General features: G+C 36.9%; 1 protein-coding gene across 1 annotated transcript in view; it reads right to left on the bottom strand.

Annotated features, from left to right (window-relative positions):
• The window catches only part of MALRD1 (MAM and LDL receptor class A domain containing 1), an 844,925-nt gene that overhangs the window by 163,039 nt on the left and 659,846 nt on the right, over positions 1 to 22,040 (bottom strand). The window contains 2 exon segments of the mRNA XM_020966909.2: positions 3,037 to 3,054; positions 3,057 to 3,237. Of these exon segments, the coding sequence (XP_020822568.2) occupies positions 3,037 to 3,054; positions 3,057 to 3,237 (199 nt within the window).

Here is a 22,040-nt window from a genome sequence, read left to right as displayed (position 1 = left end):
ACCCACAAAACTACTGGTTTATGTACATGTATGGATGTATGTATAGATATAAGTGATAATAAATGGCTAGCATTTATATGGTGTTTTAAGGTTGATCATCACAACAACCCTCAAGGTATTTGTTATTATCCCCATTTTGTAGATAAAGAAACCAAACCTGAGAGAAAGTTACTTATCCAGTATCATTCAGCTAATAAGTGTCTTAGGCAGGATTTGAACTCAGTTTTCCTGAGTTGGAGTTAGTATTCTAACTACTATACCTACACCACACACACACACACACACACACACACACACACCACACACACACACACACTCCTTTCTGTGGAAGACTGTTCTGGAGTCAGGAAGACCTAGGTTTAAATCTAGTTTCACACACTCACTAGCTCTGTGACCCTGAGAAAGTCACGACTTCTGTCTTCCTTTATGTCCTAAATCTGTACCATGGGGACACAATAATAACACCTACCACCCAGAATTATTTTGAAGATAAAATGAGACAATATTTTAAAGCACTTTGCAAATTGTAAAGTGCTATGTAAATGCAAACTATTATGAGAATGATGTGTCATGGCATAAAACGAAGGATCTCCATTTGGTAGTCCAAATCCTGCTGTTGAAACTTGCCATTTCTGTGACATCAGCAAGTCATTTAACCAACTTGAGCCTCAGTTTTTTCAAATGTAAAATGAGGAGACTGAAGGAGATGTCCTTTAATATGCCTTACAATGCTAATCCTGTGACTATATGTGTGTGCATACACATGTGCATATATATGCACATATACCTATAATTATATATGTATACATGCATTTGTGTGTATTGCATGTATGTATATGTGTGGTTGAGACCATATGTGATCCTATGATGACAGGATTATAGATTTGGAATTGTAAGGGACCTCGAAGGATATCTTATCCAAACCCCTTACACACACACACACACACACACACACAACTTGTGAAAATATTTTTTAATAATTTATTTCTCCCCCAAACACAATAATTATAAATCCAATAGATATACCCAGTGAAATTATACTGGTCTATTGTTTTCATCATGCTGAGAAAGATGCAAATTGAACCCACAACAATCTCTTTTTCAAAATATCATCTCAGATGGTTAGCCTGTGGCTAGGCATCTCAGACAATTTTCCAGTAATCAACTGACTTTCTTATTTATTTGAATAAAATTAATCAGTATGTCCTAGATATTACCACATCAGTAAATCTCATCTAAAGACATGTAAGTCCATTTTATGAACAATCTGTCTGTAAATAAGTTAATGATGGTGGAAAAAGAAACTAATAGTAGTAATATGAGTAAGCAACAAACCAATTCAGAGCATTCTGAAAGCATCTACCCAAGTCACTAATAGAAGCCATTTAGAAGAAACTGTTCAGAAGCCTTTTGGACTTCCAAATCCTCAGAGGACAAAAACTCTATAATGACAAGGCAGGTCATGGTCTGATCCTCCAGCTCTCACCTCTGGCATCATCATCTCTGACAGTAGGACCAGTTCTCTGCACTCAGTGCGAGACAACCAATTCACACATAAACTATATGTTGGAGCTGCTGCCCACACATTCAGGTGTCTGACTTTCTTAAGATTGATAAAGATAGCTTTTCAACCTAATTTCCTCAATTTAACCTGGACTCCAGTGAGAAGGTGACGGTGGTAATTTTCTACTGGCTGGTGAGTGTAGAATGAGTTGGTGAGCTCAGATCAACAGCTGGGACAGAGGCCCTAAGAACAAGGGCAAGTTGGATCAAGGTACTATTATGAGGACCTGTGACTACCATCAACACCAAATAGCAAAAACTTTTCTGTGACCGAAGGAATTTGGTATTGGTGGGTAACTGGAGTCAGGGTCTTTTGTAAAGAGAGAAAAAGAAATGCTATTATAAAAAGACATGTTAAAAATACCAGGATAAAATGTTACACAAAGAAAAGACTGAAGGCACCTAAGCTACACATTTCCAGGACTCAAGAGTATTACAGAGGATAAACAGGGAAAAGCTGAGATGCCAACGTGTTGGCAAAGTTGAGTTTCACATCAGATTGGGTTAAAGTAGACAGCTGATTTTTTAAGATATCATTTTTCATCTTAGAGAAGATTCATACAGTAAAAAAAAGTGGAACAAGGAATAAAGCTAATATTATTTTAAATATTAAGACATTATCACAGTACAGTCAACAGCAATTATTAAAAAGGTGGTTAAGTACTGACTTAATGGTCACCTAACTTAAAAATACAAATTGTCCTTTTCCATCCCAAATAATGACACTGGCCTATTCTTGGTTCTTATGAGAGTTCAGTGTCTTGGGTTTGAGATTATAAAGAAAAAATACAATTATGGAAGCTGTAAGTTAAGAATATTTCCTTTTCTCTGCATGTTTTATTTTTCAGTCAGTATATTCTTCCTTTATGAATATGCATCTGTTACTTAGGTAATAAGCACCTGGTTCTAGGTATAGCGTGCCCAAAGTAAAACTGGGAGGAAGGTGTAGTTTGTCTTTGCTGATCTCCCAGACACCTTTAACCTTCAAATAATCACTTACAATACCCTCACCCAAATATTCACTAAGACTTGTTTTACTGAGGCAATACTACCTCATCTTGCAAATATATTCTTTCTTTATGAACTTCCCACCATCTCAAAATGCTAATTCTTTTAGTTAGCTATTGTAGCCAATTGTTAGGAAAAGAACCACCTGAATAAACTAATTCACTCTAAGGTGTAAATGAATGTTGCCCTTTTAGCAGTATTCACTTAGGAACATTCCCTAGGAAATAGATGTTTGCCGATTAAAAGAATGGATGTCTAATGGCAGTAGAACAAAATAAAGACAATCTTTTAGCTCATGCATATAGGAGCAGGGCTTTTCTGGTGCTTCTTTAATCACATCTACTCCACCTGTGTGTGGACATATCCTTAGCCACAAAGGAGCATTACCAGATGGTCTCCTTTACTCTCTAGTTATATACACAAACAGCCACCATTAATAGGAAAAAAGTTTCTTTTTACATTTACCTCCAGATGCACATTCCAGGTGAAAGAGATATCATCAATCGCAATAAAAGTGGGATCATCTCCTCCAAGGTCAGCTTCAAAGGCCACCTTAAAGGGGCCATTACTGGAAAGGAGGGCATTTCCATACATCCAGTCTCTGCCTTTGTTTCCAATCATAGACCACACCAGAATGGCCAGTCCAGATTCTTCTACAATATATACCTAAGGAGAGAAAAAACAAAGAAAAAAACAACTTTTCAGAATTTGAGGCTTGAAGGATAATAGCCACTACAAACTTGGGACACACTCATTTGGTAATGTCTTAAAGGCTCTGGGTGTTGCCTGGACTTAACACTATGCCATGTTAGACCTAGCTCAAGAAATTAGAAATATTTATTTCAGAGGAAAGAAGACTTAGATGTGGATCTAAAAGCACACCAAGTATTTGAAGGTTTGTCATGTGCAAGTGGTGAGGAAAGACAATAAGCATTGATGAAGCACCTACTGTGCTGCAGGCACTGTGCCAAGTGTGTTTTTTTTTAACATTTGTTTTTAAGACTTTGGGTTGCAAATTTTCTCCCTGCCTCCCTCCTCAACCACCCTCATTGAGAAGGCAAGCAACTCGATACAGGTTATACATGTGTAGTCTTGCTAAACACTTCCATAGTAGTCATGTTGTGAAAACTAAGTGTATTTCCCTTAATTCCATCCATTCCCTTATTCATTCTATTCTCTCTTCTGATCCTGTCCTTCCTTAGAAGTGTTTGCTTCTGATTACCCCCTCCCCCAATCTGCTCTCCCTTCTATCATACCTCTGCTCTCTTGTCCCCTTGCCCACCTATTTCCTGTAGGGTAAGATAGATTTCCATACCCAATTGAGTGTGTATGTTATTCCCTCCTTAAGCCAAATCCAATGAGAATAAGATTCATTCATTCCCTTTCACCTTCCCCCATTTCCCCTCCACTGTAAAAGCCTTTTCTTGTCTGTTTCATGTGAGATAATTACCCCATTCTACCTCTCCCTTTCTCCTCCCAATAGAATCTTCTCTCACCCCTTAATTTTATTCTCCAGATATCACCCCTCCATCTTCAACTCACCCTGGGCCATCTATCTATCTATCTATCTATCTATCTATCTATCTATCTATCTATCTATCTATCTATCTAATACATACATATATACATATATATACATATATATACACATATATATATACACATATATATATACATATACATATATACACACACACACACACACACACATATATATATATATACACATACATATACTTTTCCCCCTTCAACTACCCTAATACTGACAAAGGTCTCATGAGTTACAAATAGCTTTACATGAAAGAATGTAAACAGCTCAACCTTAATAAGTCTCTTATGATTTCTCTTTCCTGTTTACCTCTTCATGTTTCTACTGAGTCTTGTATTTGAAAGTCATATTTTCTTGCTCCTTGGAAGGAAAGCTATGACAAATCTGGATAGCATAGTAAAAAGCAGAGACATTACCTTGCTGACAAAGATCTATATAGTTGAAGCTATGATTTTTCTAGTAGTAATGTAAGCGGTGAGAGTTGGACCATAATGAAAGCTGAGAATTGCAGAATCATGCTTCCAAATTGTGCTGCTGGAGAAGACTTTTGAGAGTCCATTGGCCAGAAAGATCAAATCAGTTGATACTTCATGAAATTAATTCAGACTATTCACTGAAAGGATAAATACTGAAGCTGAAACTTAAATACTTTGGCCATGTAATGAGAAGCCAGGACTCATTGGAAAAGACCCTGATATTGGAAAAGATTGAAGGCAGAAGGAGAAGGGGATGGCAAGAAGATGAGATGGAAAAATAGTATCACTGAAGCAACAAAAATGAACATGGACAACCTTTGAGAGATAGGGAAGGATAGAGAGGCCTGGTGTGCTAGGGTTCATGGGGTCCTGAGTCTGATACAGCTGAATGAATAAACAAGACATTAATGGGTCATGATGTGTTCTTAAAGATGTGCCCCACTTGAGGAAATTATTGACTCATGACTTCTCCATGGTTTTGTCATACTAATATTAGGGGACCAAAATTGTATTCTATCAACATTATTATCTCCATAGAATGCCAAGGCACAAACAGACATGAAGCTAGAATCTCTGACTGCTAAGGAGATTCTCTAATCAAAACTAGGATTTGACATTTGATAAGATGAGAGTCTATAATGTATACACATGAGCATAAATTAGTGTTGTTTTTACCAGTAACCAATCCAGTTCACTCAAGAAATGTTTGATTTAATTTTTAAGTAAGCTAACAATTCTATATGAATAGTTATCAATATTCAACTTTAAAAAAAATAAAAGAAAAAATAAAAAAGGAAAAATATTTTTACGGTGGAGATAGATTTTGATTTGAAAACAATTACCCAAGGTCTTATGAAGTTGAACGCAAGCTAAACTGATTTTCTTAGATAGTTTAGTCATGCTGTTTGAAATATAATGGAAATAAAACCAGTTCTGAGTTATCCCAGTGCTTTTTAGGAAATGCCTAGCAAATTTTAAAAAAAGGTAGAAATCACACCATATGATTTGCATGCTATTTCAATTTCTTCTTTTCTGTTTTTGCTAGGATTTTCTTAGTGAGAAAAATATGGCTAGTATTTTTTTTTCCATCTTGGAACAAGACTTTTGATCATCAAGTTTCTTTCTATGGCCCCACAGTCGTTACTTATTCTTTAGTCAACATTAATTCCCAACCATACTTCTTTCATTCAAGAGCCATTTTATGTATTCCAAAACAGCAAAACAATGATGATACACAGACATTAACAGTAGGGGGAGCAAATGTTTTGACATTTCAGGCAGCCTATAGAACACCAATAACATTCCAGAAAACCAGAATGAAGCGGACCTCCATTTTTGTGTTCCCAATATTCACTAGTAGAGAAATTCTATTTCCAAGTCTGAAGCTCTAAATCATTATGAGTTTCAATAAAAATGCAAAACACTGGAAGTCAAGAAATCTTAAACTTGGACAGAATTTGATGAATAACTATATAACCCTATAGAAACATAGAACAATTTAGTGGGGAATAAAAATTAAAGTCAAACTAAACATGCTACAAAAGTATGGGTTATGTTTGCTTCCTAGGCAACGATAACCTTTCAGCTTATGTTTTAAAAATAATTAGTTCAATTAAAATCAACAAACATTTTTTATATGTTAATTATGTGCAGAGCACCGGGCAAGTAATTAGATAGAGTTACAAATGTAGCTCATGTTTCAACTGAGAGCAGATAAACTAGGTTCACTCTTGAAGACCGATCAATAATTAATACTCTATATGGCTCACATCTTCCCACTTAGAATTTCCCTTGGGACCATCATGTATCAGTTCTCATCTAGGTATCCATGAAAAAGAAAAAGGATCCTTACCACTCATGCAAACACTGAGGCTAAGTCATCAAACATAAGGAAAAGTTTCATTAAACCTTAAAAAAATGCTAAGGACTCACACCCAAAACGATTACTTAATTAAGCAACACTCAATAAAGAAAACAATCCTTTCCCATTCTGGTGTGTTTTTACCCTGCCCAGTAATCTATAGATTTATAAAATTACCCCTGGGATCAAGGTCCTTCCAAAGAGGGAAAGTCTTAATTGGATCCCCCAGTTAATTATACAGTGTAAGGCACCAATAATCTGAAAATTGTACTTTGGGATTCAAGTGTTACAGGGGATCTGTAAGTACTTAAGTAGCCAATTTGCCAAGCTACATGAAGAAGCAACTGGAGAGGCTCAAGTCCCCTATGTCATTTTGACAAAAGATGGTCCAAAGACCTTTATCCCACCATGGAGAGTCTGAATATCAATTAGCTGTCAATTTCCTAGGTGTTCCCATACCTTTCTCCCAAACTCTTTGGACTATATGACCAAGATAGGGGACCTATAAAACCCACTATGTTTTGGAACTTCCTTTCACAGGACTCCAGTGGCACTAACATGTTTTGATCTCTCCTTCATGTGTTAAACGAACAATGAGTAAGTAGACCTTCCTAATTGAAGCATTGTCTACTGTGAGCTCTCAAGAGGAGAGGATTATAGATTCAGTTCTGGAAGGGATCGCAAAAGCCATCTACATACCAGCACATTCATTTTACAGGGAACCAAAGCTGAGGCACAGTAAGATCAAGTCAATTTAAACCCAAGTCCAAGGTTACCTCCTAAGCATCAGAGCCAAAAATACTTCATTAAGAAATCTAACTCCTACCGTTCCCATTCTTGGAAAAGGGATGGTAATATTTTAAATGGAAAATGAGACCTCAGAAAGAAATGTTTAAAAGGAATTCAACTTTTGTTAAACCAATTGTATATTCTACTGGCAAAGAATGGACTGAAAGTGCAATGCAATTTATTCTAATTCCCTGAGCCCAGTGATAACTTTGAAGAATTGGTCTATTAGAGAGATACCATGACTCGGTTTCTATTTCTATGTTCAAAATTTTGAAGGCATAGAAAAAGCAGAATCAAAATAGCAGCTAATAGCATAAGAATTGAAATCAATACAAAAGTAGTTCCAATGGTCCCTGAAATGGTTATGTCAGCATTTCTGTGAATGTGAAGAAGGTATTTAGTTGTAAAACCTGAACCACAAAGTCCAGAATCCAGGCAATTTAACTTAGTCCTCGGCTAGTAAGGCCAACACAGAGATTCTACCAATGTCCCCTTGTTCAAGGTAGAGAACACAGCTTTCTCTAATAGATTATGTAATAAAATACAGTGAGAATAAACACTCAGAGATTTAGAACTGAAGGAGATCTTGGAAGTTTTCTATTCCAGCCCTTTTTATTTTGCAGATGAGGAAACTGAAGTTCAAACTGGTAAATGACTTGTTCAAAGTCATTTGGGTTGGAAGTGGCAGAGCTAAGATATGAACCCAAGATGATCTGCCTCTACTGTTGTGATGTTGCCACTGTACCACTGCGACAAACAGTGATGAATGAACAGAGCTAGGATTCAATATGGTCTTTGGCTTCACATCTATTTTTTGGTCCACTGTCCCATTTGCCTAGCTGATTGATGATTTGCACTGTGCTTCTAGGTTCTCCTGCCTCAGCTGTCCTGCTTGTAATAATGGTATACATTTAAAGGTTGGATTGTAATATCACTAACCCATCACATCTCCCTTTCCTATAAAGCCAATGATTTATATAATGTTGCTGGCAGCATACAATAGCTACTTGAGAAAGAACTTACCCACTCCAGGAGGACCGAAAAAGGCAGAATAAAGAGGAGGGAGTGAAGCCACACTGACTTCCTTGTTCTGTTTGACTTCATAATTCCAAACATGTTGGTTTTTTCATACTAAGAAATAGGGAAATATTTAGTATTCTGTCAGTGTAGCTCAGTAGGCCTCCTATTCTGGCTTGTACTCCCTCTCCCTGAATATGGTTAATTGGGCAGGAGATTGCGGAGTTGACTTAACAAAATCCATCAGTACATTTTAAATATGCTTTAATAACAGTGGGCTGTAGACCTAAAAGAGGAGATGGAAAATTTGAGGGTTTTTTTCCCCCTTAGGTCTCATGTTGACTCTGGATGATTCACTCATTTAACTCTTCCTTTGTCTTCACCAAAATGGACATGGTGCCACTTGCAGTGGAGCCAATTCTTGGTGAGATCATGTCAAGGTTTTCACATCACAGTGTTAAGAAATAATGTTATAAAATTAGCACTGCCAGTCATAGGATCTTCAATGTTAAGTGAAGATATTTGCCCTGTATAGCGAGTCAGTGAAAGATAAAAATCATCAGATCAATTAATTGGTTGTAAAGTACCCAGAGTAGGCATTTTGGAATAATCACTGCATGGGTGAGTTAGGAGCCTCAGAGATTATCCAGTTCAATCTCATGAACCAGTCATGTACATCTTTAGAACACACCTAAAAATTCTCAGACCTTCAAGACCCAAAGCACCCGTTGTCAGTATTAACTGCAGACCTAAGGTAGTAGGAACAGAGTGTATTGTTTGGGGTGGCCTGAGGGAATCATACAATCATCCATTTAGAGCTAGAACAGATTTTAGAGATCAACTCCAAACACCTCATTTTACAGTGAGGAAACTGAGGCACAGAGAGGTTACATAACTCACCCAGGGTGACCTATATATTAAATATTTGAGATGGGATTTGAACCCAGGTATTCTTGACTTCAAGTCCAGGACTTTATCTACTATATGGTGTTGCCTTAGAATCATCCACATTGCTAATGGTGTTTTCTTAGTAACCTCTACAGGGAAGATCATAGGTTTATAGATTTAGAGCTGGAAGGCAACATAGAACTTATTTAGTCCAACTCTCTCATTTTGCAAATGGGGAAACTGAGGTCTAGAAAGGTGAAATGATTTACAGATCACTTAAGTCACACAGGGAGTAAGTAAAAAAACGGGGATTTGAACCTAAGATCTCTCTTTCTAAATCCAGTGCTCTTAGCTATCAGGTTGAAAATAGGGTTATAAATCCAGAACTAAAAGGTACCCCAATGGTTTTCTTACCTACCCTTCCATTTTACAGATGAGGGAACTAAGACCTAGGGAGGAAAAATGATCTGCCCAAGGTTATACAGGGAGGGTCTGTAGTGCTATATTTGGACCCAGGTCTTCTAAGTCTACTCCAGAGTATAGGACCATTTTGAAAACGGTCTTTTCCACCTTATCCTTCAACATTGGCTTTTCAGGAAAAGTGCTATTTCTATATCTTAATGAATGAATGTAAACATCTATTCAGTACTTACTGTGTGCCAGGCCCAGTGTTCTCAATCATATCAAAATAACATTTTCTTAAGTTTTGCAAAACTACAGCTTCAATAACTTTGAAACAATAAATGGCTACACTTCTTGGCATGTAAATGGACAATGGAGGCTGTATTGAAAGGATGTACAACCACATTTTTACTGTACTGAATTTGAGAACTTGGCTTCAGTATTATCCATGAATCTATGTTTTAAGGGTAAATAGCCTAATATATAACCTTGGTCTCAGAAATATCTTCTTTCAATCTAGGCAGAGAGAACTTTGCTCATTTTTTTTTCTCCCCAGTTCAGTAAAATTGTGTGTGTGTGTGTGTGTGTGTGTGTGTGTGTGTGAATGTATGTGTGTGTGTATATATATGTTTGTGTACATAGATAGGTGGATAGATAGATACAGATAGATAGACAGACATAGATATAAATATATCCTTTAATAAAGAAAAAACTTGGTTCCTCTTTCCACCTACTTAGTGAAGCAACTCTACCATGGTATTTTTATCTAATTGCCCCTAAGGACAGGCAACATTGCTTTGAGAGACTGCTCCAGTCCCCACAATATGCTGATTTCACTGGTTTTAAATATTTCATTTCAATCACAGGAAACCTGTTAGAGTTAGAAGGGCTTAAGTTTCCACAGGTAGAATAATGCAGAGATTTAAAGAACAAATGTCCCAGGAGGTGGTACACTATAGGTGGGCTGGGCTTGACCAATAGGAAGTAAGTGGATTGTTCCAAGAAGACCCCAAAATCAAGATAGGGGTGGAGCCAGCTCAGACCAGTTAGGGTCAACCTGAGGACACCTGAAAAATGTGAGTGCGCCTGCTTAATGAACTTCATTACTATTATCTGACACACCCTGCATAAAATTAGAGCCTTATTAAGGAGTCATGTGACGTATGACCAAGGGAGGGGGAACATACTTGAGCATATCAAGGGGAAACATGTAAGGAAAGGTGTAACCTGGGAAGGGTTGGACCGATCCCAGCCTGGGAGGTTTCCCCGCCCAAATTCAACTGCATAAAAGCACACTTTCCCTTGCACTTAGGGCCCACCCCTCCTGAAGAGGGGTGGAGCCCGCTTCCGGCCAGAAATGTCTAAATCCTCTGGACTTTCTTTATAATAAATTTCTTGATACTAAATTTTTGGTGTCAAGCCTATTTCTAACAAAACCTAAAGCAAATTTTGATTAAAAAAAAAAAAGAAAAACTCTTCAGTGGCCTTACAATAGTTTAAGCACATATTGTACCTAGGTTTTTAACTAAAACAAGAAAAGTTGTGTGGGCAATTATACCTTATCCACTGATATAACATTTTGTATTTTTAAAATATTTTTACAATTTTAATCTTATCAGTCATGCAAGCAAATGCTCAATTAAATTAAGTGCTATATGCTAAGCACAATGCTTTGAGCTGGAGATGTATACCCACCTACTCCCATCCACCCCCTTTCCCCCTCAAGTAAGAAGTATTATGCCCATTTAATAGTCATCAAAATTAAGACAAAGGAAAATTAAGCCGCTGCATCTTAATGACTGAGCTAAGACAAGAGCAAAAGGTTTCTGCTGTCTACTACAGTGCTCTTCCTGCTCTTCTGTCCTTTTATACTGCACTGCCTCTTAATACTTGAAAAAAATATTCCTTCATCAATATTTTGACATACATACAAACACAAATGTTTTGATTTTATTTTTTTTCTTTTGCCTGTACATTATAGCATACATGCTGACAAATTGTATACCAGCAAACTTTCCATGCATAATGTATATTTCCAACTGGAAGCTAAAGCCTGATGTCAAGGAGTATTTCATGTCTAAACCAATTTATTTTCACCATTTCCTTTTCTTGACCTTATTATAATTGTCTTTCTCTTGCTTTCTTCTCTTCTTCCTTTTCCTCTTCCTCTTCTCTTCCCCTAAATTCTTTTTAGCAATAAGAAGGCACACCTTGGTAGTCACTTTAAGATCAATGATGTGATGATTCATTGGGTAGTCCATAACTGAAGCTGGTTTGGTTCCCTTTTTTATTGTAGTTGGTGTTATTTGTTTAACAATTATAAGCCATATAGGAACATATTTCTCATTTTCCTTGTCTCCTATGGTAATTAAAACTGAATTTTTTTCTGGTTTTTTTCTTCCTTTAATTTTTTTTTTTTTGGGCAGGGAAGGAGGAGGTTAGAGCACCAGTAAACATTTTTAAGGAGGAAAAGGAAAAAAGTAATTTTTGTAACAAATTGGATCTCAGGATCTCCTGATTATTTCGAAAGTCAGGATGCATATCACTTTGTATTACCAATAGCAATCCCATTCCATAACTATAGTTCTTAGAGACTAAATGATTCACTTCAATGCAGCTCCACTGTGAATTCAAGGGCAAAAATTCCCCCTTTACTTTCAAATTCTATCGTGTCAGCTTTTTCCTGATGTTGGGACTATTATAGGACAATGGGTACTTAAGGACTCTATCAGATAGATCAGTACTTCCTAGGACAGTTCTCTTCATGGACAGTTAGCAAGGTAAAGCTTTTAGGGAAGAGTTTAGGAATCAGCATATGAAAGTCAGAAAGGAATTTAGAGATTATAGATAGTACAGCTTTTCAGTGAAAAAAAATGAGGAGCGAAAAATCTGAAAATCAGAGTGCAAACAAGATTTGGCCAAGTTTACAAAAAAGAATTGATGGCAGTGAGACCCACTCCAAAGCAATGGCTCTTTTCTCAGATACCACATTCATATTGTCATTTTGAAATGGGGGCGGGAAGCGAAGGCACAAAAGTTTGTTATTTAAAATTATGTTTGAGATTAGAAAATAGCTTGAATTTCCACGATTACAAATTATTAGTCTCACCTTTAAGACAAACATAGTTTTCTTTCTGGCTTTATATGACACCAATTGCAAAAGTCAGAAAGCTCCAAAGTAGCTTTGCAATGAGATCACCTTAAGCAAGTTGGAGAATAAGTGATCAGGACAGGACTAATTCAGAACAATTAGAATTTGCAAGTCAAATTGAGGTCTGCTTTGTAAGGTCAAATAATCAGAACTCTCAGCTTCTCTTACCTCCTTGTCCACTATTAATGAAATAAAAAATCCTAAAGAGCATTGAATATGGAATCAGACAAGTCTAAAAATCCAGGTTCTAGTGTCACTAGCTACTCTCTTTTTGACACAAGGTCTCTGTCTCTTGGCTTGTTTCCTCATCTGCAAAATGAAGGGGTTGGACCAAGATGACCTCTAACTAATGTCCATTCTATCTCTCTGATTCTGTGATTCATAACTCTCTGCAAGGTAGAGTGCCATGCACATAATAGATCTAATAAAAGTTGGCTGAATGGAATTAAAGTAAGAGAATTTTGCAGTCTGCTTCCATGTCCTTCAGAACAAAGGAAGGGTTTTTCTATAGCTTAAGATTTCATGATAGGGGCTTTGAGAATCTATGAAGTGTATAAAAAATTATCAACAGACCAGGACATAGCCACTGCTTGTAAAGATGAACCAAAAGATATGGATGGGCGCAGCTAGGTGGCACAGCGGATAGAGCACCCGCCCTGGAGTCAGGAAAACCTGAGTTCAAATCTGGCCTTAGACACATAACACTAGCTGTGTGACTCTGGGCAAGTCATTTAACCTCAATTGCCTTACCTCCCCCACCCCATCCCCAAAAAAAGGTATGAATGAATGAAGGAAAAAAATATTCAATGCTTAGCACTGAAATAATGTCTGGGGCTATAAATATAAATCAAGACCCTTGCTGCTCTTAAAGAACTCACATTCTCATGGGGGAGACCACTCATAGAGCTCATATAGGAGGTTTCAGCTACACATCAAAAGGAAAGACCTCAAGGTCCCTAGGGTACATAGGCAAAGTAAATGGTGGTGCATTTTCTTTAATGTTATTTCCACTGACAAAAGATATTCACTGCTGATGTTGAACCATTTAATGGGGTCGTTTTGATTTTTTTCATATAGGATTGATTATCTTTTTGGACTTCAATTCAACAAATGTTTATCAATCACTTACAATGTACACAATATTATCCTGAGGCTGCATCTAGAAAGATTTTTAAACATTTAAAGACACTGCCTCCAAGTAGCTCATTTCACTGGGGAGACACAGTTCTACACAGATAGGCATAAGAAGTAAAGAGTGAAAACAAAATTTAGAGCAAGGGCTGTCAAAAGTTCTGATGAGGATTCTATCTAAAATGAAATACATTCAAATGTGTGGGACCTGTATGTGTGTCAGTGGGTGCTGATAGGAATCTTAGCAATAAATTATTATTTCCTAAATGAAAAAGTATTACTGAGAGAAATGAAATGACTTGCTCAAGGTCACATAACCAGTTTTTGAGAGACTGGACTTAGAGACTGGGACTAGAATCCAGGACTCCCAAACGGATATGAGTATAGCTCCATTTTCTTCGCATCAGCTGTGAGCCCTATGACACACGTTAGGACAGAGGATAGGTGGAATAGAATTCAGCTGGGATGGTTTACTATCTAGGAGCTTCTGATTTTAAGTAATCATCCTTACTGCCTAGGCACTAGACTCCAAGATTTCTGCATTTCAGAAGGACTTCAATGCTGTCATACCTTCTGAATTTGGTGCTCTGGGCCAACTTTGTTGCCATGTCCTGGTTACAACTGGTCCTAAACTCTCAGTTCAATACTCTCACCACTTTTCTTTAGAAGAGTTTTTGTTAACTTGGGGTCTGGGAATTTGTTTTTTAAAACAATGTAATAAGCATAATTCAATATAATTAGTTTCCTTTGTAATTCTATGCATTTTATTTTGTGCATTTAAAAAAAGGATTATTCTGACAGGGGTTCCATAAAGGGGTCCCTAACACAAGAGGTTGAAGATCCCTGTTTTAGAACAACAAAGGCAAATGAAAAGCCACTAAACATTTTAATGCAGAAAAGGCCTTTCCGATTCAGCATGGCAATCTTACTTCTACTTGCTATGAAAAGTTACGTTATTTACTTATTATTTGAGAACAGTTTGTTATTTAGGAACAATTAACATTAAAGTTGCAGTAAAATACCAGAAGTCAACAATGGAAGGACTCTCTATCTGATGTTAATCTGATCCTTACATGTTTTTTTTTCCTGAAACTAATGGCCACAAAGCATCCAAATGAAAGTAAATCAGACTCTAAAACAGCTAATAGTATCACAACCAGATTTTAGATTTCATTTGTAATATTTCATAATCTTCAACTATAAATGCAAGAAATTGCTAGGGGGTGTGTCAAAGCCATCCTTTACCTTTGATGAAGCTACACACTTTTTTTTTTTAACATTTCCACATTCAGTTTGGGGACAGAGACATACTTATGAGAGAAGCTCTTTTAGTCGATGCCTGGTCTTTCTTCAAGGTGCCTTTGCACCCAGTTAATTTGCAGTCAGGTGTGAGGAAGGTATTCTTGAGTAAATTCCATTTTCCAAATCTCTTTATAAATTGTGACAACTCAGTTAAGATGCTCAGCAGTACAACTGGCATAGATAGGATCATCTTTTACTTTTGCTTTTTCATCTACGATTACATTTCAAGAGAAAGTCAGGTACTTTTGAAGGTCAGAAGATGATCAATTGTTATTCACATTTGCATATTTTTTTAACTGCCTTCCATGTTGTACTGCTCCTGGCTTCCTGTCATTTTAGAGCAGTGTTTTTGTGATGAAACATGATTTTCTCAGTTGTTACTGACTTGGACAATACTTACAATAAAGGGGAATTTCTCTGCATCTAAAAGAATATGAGCAAGGTTTTCCCTCAGGCAGCGTTGCCAAATCATCTGTTTCCTGGTAGGACTTATACTCTCATCTGAATAAAACCAGTTACTGCACATACTAACTTCCCCAACACAGCCATCAATTAGAGGGCTGAGAGGCTTCATTCTACAAGTAGATTTTCAGCATTTTTGCAAGGAGTTTAGGTGATACATGGTTACTAAATGTGATACAATACAGGACATAATTCTCAGGGTAATGATGCATAACTCCCTCATCTATAATAATCTTTTTCTGTTAGGTAAAGACAACCCTACAGGAGAAATTAAGGGCCATGTAGTTCACCTGGAGTCCCTCCACACCTCCCCCACCAAAAATACTTCTAATAGATTGAGCATGAATATTCTGATGAAACATAGGTTTAAGACACTTGAAAATGAAGTGACAAAATGTGCCCTAGTGAGCAGCTATTCAGAAATTGCAGTATTTTGACCCAATTCATTAATTTGCATTAGGTATTAGACCTGTAATTTTATTATAGTCTTCAGTTCCCAGTGAGGAACTCTATAAGAGTAAGCTTATAGACCTCTATTCAATGGGACCTCTATTCAATGTATAGTCTTAGAGAGATGCCCAGAATTATAAGAGGTTAAGGTAATGTGGTTTTAATGAAAGTATTACTAATACCAATAGGAAGAAGATGAGACTCTCTGATAATAAAAAAAATTGACTCTAAAGTTCATGATTTATGAAATATAGTGTTTTTATGACTTTGAACCCACAGGGGAGATAGTTAAATGAATCAATTCCATTCAGTCCAATATACATTTGATAAATAGGAGACTATGCTTGGCCCTAAGGCTACAAATGTAAGGGTGGGGTTGATGGGGCAAGGCAAGAATTTCCAGTAGACTCCAGGTCTCTAATCCCTATGTGGAGAACATTAATTGTTCTATATTTCTGTAGTGATTAGGTTTTCTTTCTGCAGTGTAAACTTGACTTTCTTTTCCTTTTAAACTTAGTTGATGATTAAACCCAGACCAAATGTGTGGGTCCAGTGCAAGGTGTCACTTTAATGGGAAGGGGAGATGGTAAAGTACCCTAGTCCACAAAATATTCTAGCACATTCAGGGCTCAATTTGGATACCAAACCAAATATACTTGGTACTTATCAGAGCCCAGGGTAGAGGGGTGCCCTCACGAAAGAAGAAAGTGAATCCCATTGAAGCCAATGAGCCAGTGTTGCTGCTTAAGTATCAAGCAAACCACATTGGCTTCTTACCTGAAGGATGAACAAGTGACTTCCAGTCAACTCTAGGTCCCCAATTCCTGTAGATTCTGGAATACTCAAGGTACTTTATAAAGGATCAAATTCCCTCTTTGAGACAAGAAGCTTGATTTTCTTTTCCTGTTTCTATTCTTTAGTTGCTTTTTTTTAAGGGGGGGTTTGGCTGGGGAGAGGTTCTTTTAGCAAGTAATACAACAGGCATTAAACTATTAGAGCTTTGTAAAAAAAAGTTTGTAAAATTTTATCACCTTTAATTTAGAAGTATGTAAGAATATTAATTACATTATTTAAGTATAAACTGTGCCTCACAGACTTTTCCTGAACCTCTTTAGTAGGGAGTCATTCAAAATGATAACATAGAACCTCCCCAAGTCACTAAAGATCTGTCCAGGATTTTAGACTAAGGATTTGGCTAAGCACACTCCAATAGATTTGCTGGGAACAACAAATATCAAAAATTTGGGTTCAGTTTAAGGTTGGAGTCAACTGAGTAAATCACCAAATTACCTCATCTCACCAAACATGTCCTTAACCAGGTAGGAACATAACTTAGTTGAATTAAATAATCTAAAGGCATTCCAATTAAGTATAAAAAGGTTTCGATCAATTCAAATACTGCTAATAAGCCAGTGGAAGAACTGGGCATGACGCTGAACAAGAAGAGTGTTCAGTTTGCATTTCTAGCAATATAATACCCACCCCAAGGGTGGGAATCTGCTGCCTTGAGGCCATATGTGGACTTTTAATTATTCTGTGAAGTTTGGATTCAGTCAAAGGGCCTCACTTGAGGATCTACAGGGCCACATGTGGCTTCAAGACCACAAGTTCCCCACCCCCTGACCCATCCATTCAAGGCTACCCTGAGAGCCCTGAGAGGATATACTAGCCACAATCCAAAGGACTCCACACATCAGAGAGAGGGAGAGTTAAGACCTCAGAATATCTACTATCACAAGGAAAAACGAAAAACATGATCTCTATTATAGGTAAAACACATTGACCTTGAAGAGAAGCTATGCAGGGGCCACTCATGGAGACTTTCCAGCTATAACATTTGAAAGATAGCCCCTAGCTCTCCAGGTTATCCTAGAACCCTGAGAGGAAAAGTAGCAGTGGCCCTCTGTGGATTCAGCCTACCAGTATAAGGAAGGATCAAGAGAATGAACTGAGAGTACATTGCATATATTGTCAGATGGTAAGAAATTGGTGATTTATTTTGCTGAACTATTTTTTCACTTTTTATTTTATTTTATTTGTTACAAGTGGATGATAGGCATGAGGTACCTCAAGTCTTTAGCCTCAAGGAATTTATATTCTGCTTAGGGTATGAATGGGGCTGGGAAATGCCTTTTGTAAATAGATTAAGTATTAAAAAGGAAGTATAGCACAAATAACTAGGAAAGACTTTGGATAAGATATGGCACATGAGCTAAGTCTTAACAGTAGCTAAGAATGTAAGAGGGAGAGCAGAGAGGGAATTCCAGGTACAGGGAGAGAGTTAAGGGGGGATGGAGGTGGCAGCAGTTTCTGCAAAGGTACAGTAAAGAGGAAATGGAATACTATGTTCAGGAAATAGTGAGAAGGCCAGGATGGCTGGGGGACTGAGAGAATGGAAATAACGTGTAATAAACCTGAAAAGGTAGAATGGAGCCCCGCTGTGAAGGGTTTTAAATGTCAAACAGAGAAGTAAATGTGTCTTCATGTTTTTGATTCTGTTCGCTTTGGAGGCTTGTAATTTTCCTCCTTTCTAGTTTTCCTTAAAATGTGTTATTGTTTAAATGAACTACTTGTAGACAATGACACAGATTACTGGATGATGAACCAGATTCTTTCAGTGGCAAAGCCTTCTCAGAATAAGTACAATCCCTTTGAGAGGCTCATTAACACTTCCAGACCTCAAGGTTATCATTTGGCAAACTATTGCTTCAGTGCACAAAATGATAATGTAGTGGCCTGGAAAAAAGCAAGTATAAATTCAAAAGACAGTTCTTTGATTACCAGGAATTCATTTTCTCAGAAATAATGCGGATGGATGCATTCCAAGGTAAAGACAAAATAATTTTGACACAGTTGCCAAGGGTCTCTGGGTATGTATATATAAATGTGTATGAGTTCATGTGTGTGGACATAGGTGGATGTGAAAGATGGTAGCAAAATGTAAAAGATTTTAATTATCTTATTTATTAATATAGTCTTCATTTTCAAATATATCTCTCATACCAAATGCCTACCATTCACTTGTAACAAAAAAATGAAAAACTGAAAACAAGTAGTTCAGCAAAACTAAAAAAAAAAAATCAGTATTTCTTATTGTCTAACAATATATGCAAAGAGCTCATTCTCTGGATCCCCATTCATACTGAATCTCCAGAGGGTGGCTACTACTTTTCCCCTCAGGGTTTAGAAGACCCTGAAGAGATAGGGGCTACCTTTCATCTTTGAGCTGTCTCTGCATAGCCTCTCTTCAAGCTCAATTGCTTTGCTTATATAGAGACCTTGTGTCTGCTTAATAACATTAATTGTGTGTTCTTCTCTATTAGATTGCCTGTATTGGTATATTTGTATTTTCAGTGTATTATTTACCTTTTTGGTTCTTTAGAAACTTGCCGCTGTGGATTCATTTATTTTTTTTTTCTATTCTGCTCATTATTTCTGATTATAGCAACACAGAATCTGAGTATTAGAAAAGTTCACAATGACTGTCTAGTCTTATCTATACATCAAAGAATCACCATTTTAATGTAACTGACAAGTCATTTTCCAGCCTCTGCTTGAAGACCTCCATGGAATGGAACCCCTTACCTTCTAAGGCAATCCATTACACTTTTGGATGGGTCTAATTTTGAGGAAATTTTCCTACCATCAAACCTAAATTTGGCTTCTCATAACCCCCACCCTTTACTAATAGTTCTGACAACTAGGGCCATATAGAACAAGCTTAATACCTCCTTTACATGACTGCCCTTCAAATACTTGAATACAGCTATCATATTTCCCCTTCTTTTTTTTCCAGACTAAAAACACCCAGGCCCTTCAGCTGATCTTTTTATGTTATGGACTGAAGGGCGTTCCAGACTCTCCCCTGCTTATCAATGTCCTGGGGTACTCAAAAATCTGGTGCAGATTAAATCTAACAAAAGTAGGTGGTTGTTGTTGTTGTAGGGCCAGGTTTGAATTCAGTAAAAATAAGGACTTCCCAACTCCAGTACTCTATCCTCTGCACCACCTAGCTGCCCCAAAGCAGATTACAGTAATACAACTACCACTCTTTCTCAAAGCTATGGTCCTTGACGCAACCTAAGATATTATTAACTTTTATAGCTACTAAATAACACTGTTAATTCATACTGAGTTTACAATTCACTAAAACCCCAAACCATTTTTTTTAGAACAACTGTTATCTATCCGTGCCTCAGCTATCTAACACACAGTTCATTCTTAAGTTCAAGGCTTTACATTAATCCACATGGAAATTAATCTTATTAGATTCTGCCCATTGCTCTAGACTTTTAAAATTCTTTTGGATCTTAACTCTGTCACCCATTATTATTGTGTTGCCTATAACTCTCAGCTTTATCATCTTCATATTCGATTAGCATATAATCCACGCCTTTATTCTGGTTATTGTTAAATAGCACAAGGCCATGCACAGATTGCTAGGTACTACACTGGAGACTTCTTACTAAACTGACACTGAACCATTAACAATTATTCTTTAATGTTGACCATCCAATCAACCAATTCTGCATTCATCTGATTGTGTTAGGATTTAAACTTCATTCTCTCATCAAATATTAAAACCTAATCATACCTTTTCAACCTTTGAGACAGTGCCCAGTCTCCTGGAAAGACTGGGCATTGTCTCATTAACTTCCCTTGCCACTACATGGGGACCAATGTGATATGTTTATTCTTCACCTGGAGTCCTTCGTTGTTACTATGACTAGCATACTATTTGTATTGTCATCCATCTGGATTGTCATCTTTCAAACCTCTTCTTTTATGCAAGTCATTCATAACATATTGCAATCTAGTTACTCTCATCATACAAACATTTCTCCATGGTCTTCTTGGATGGTTGGTAATTTTGATTCTTTTAAAATCGTAATAGTTTAATGTTTATAGCTCCATAGTATTGCCAGAAGACTACTGAATTTTTTAAAGACATTTTTTTTTTAAATTTCATTGAGAAGCTTGGGGGTCATCGAAAGCATTGAACAATTTCCTCAATGGAGTCCTAGCTTCTTCTACCCCCTATTTAATTCTAGATCCAGATCATTAGGCATGAAGCACATCTCCAACATACATGTACACCTACTGTTTCTGTCCAAGATATCTTCATGGAATAACCAGTTCTATGGGTTGTCCATCCAACTGAATGTCATAGTTATGTGCAATGAAGTTACTAAATATTAAATTAATTTAAAGAATTTTAGTGAGTTCTTATGATAATTTCTCTAACTCCTCATTCTTCATATCAGATATTAATGCAAACACTCTAATTATCTAAGATCCCTTCCAGTTCTCAGAGTATGTTACTTAGATCACCATAACAGTCTTTTTGATTATTCTCATTTGGTCACTAGAAAGTGAAATTATCCAGTGACCAAGGTCTCTTGGAAGGACCCCACAGCCCATCTTCCCCAACATTACCTGAACAAAAATCCTCTTAACATCAATACCAACAAGTGGTCATTGAACCTTTCATTGAAGATTTCCAGTGAGAAGGAATCTATTACTTCCTGAGGCAATCCATTCCAATTTTGATTAGCTGTCATTGTTAGGATGTATTTTCTCCCTTCAATCAAATATATACATTTTCAACTTATACTTGTTGCTCTTGGTAATCTGGGGTCAAGCAGAACAAAAGTAGTTCATTTTTCTTATAATAGCTCTTCACAAATTTAAAGGCACTAAATTATCTTTAAGTTTTCCTTTTGGTCAAGTTAAGTGTCTATTTGTAGTACCTGTATATGTATATGTACTGCTGGAGTAACTAAATGCGCTAGAAATCCAACTGCATGTCATAAAATAGGCTATATAGAGTCTTCATCCATTTGTTTTCTTTTGTTGTTGTTGTTATTGTTGTTTTTTCCTTGTGTGCAGCATATGGCAATCTCTTTTGACTGACTGGACTTGTTGAGGAGATACACTCCAAAAGTTCAAAGAAACGAACTAGTAGTATTTAGGGCCCTTTTGTATCTTTAT

The sequence above is a fragment of the Phascolarctos cinereus genome, unplaced genomic scaffold, assembly GCF_003287225.1.
Source record: "Phascolarctos cinereus isolate Bilbo 61053 unplaced genomic scaffold, phaCin_HiC Scaffold_1;HRSCAF=81, whole genome shotgun sequence".
In the NCBI taxonomy this organism is placed as follows: domain Eukaryota; kingdom Metazoa; phylum Chordata; class Mammalia; order Diprotodontia; family Phascolarctidae; genus Phascolarctos; species Phascolarctos cinereus.
Note: the sequence above shows the minus strand (reverse complement) of the source record. Positions and strands in the feature narration are given on the sequence as shown.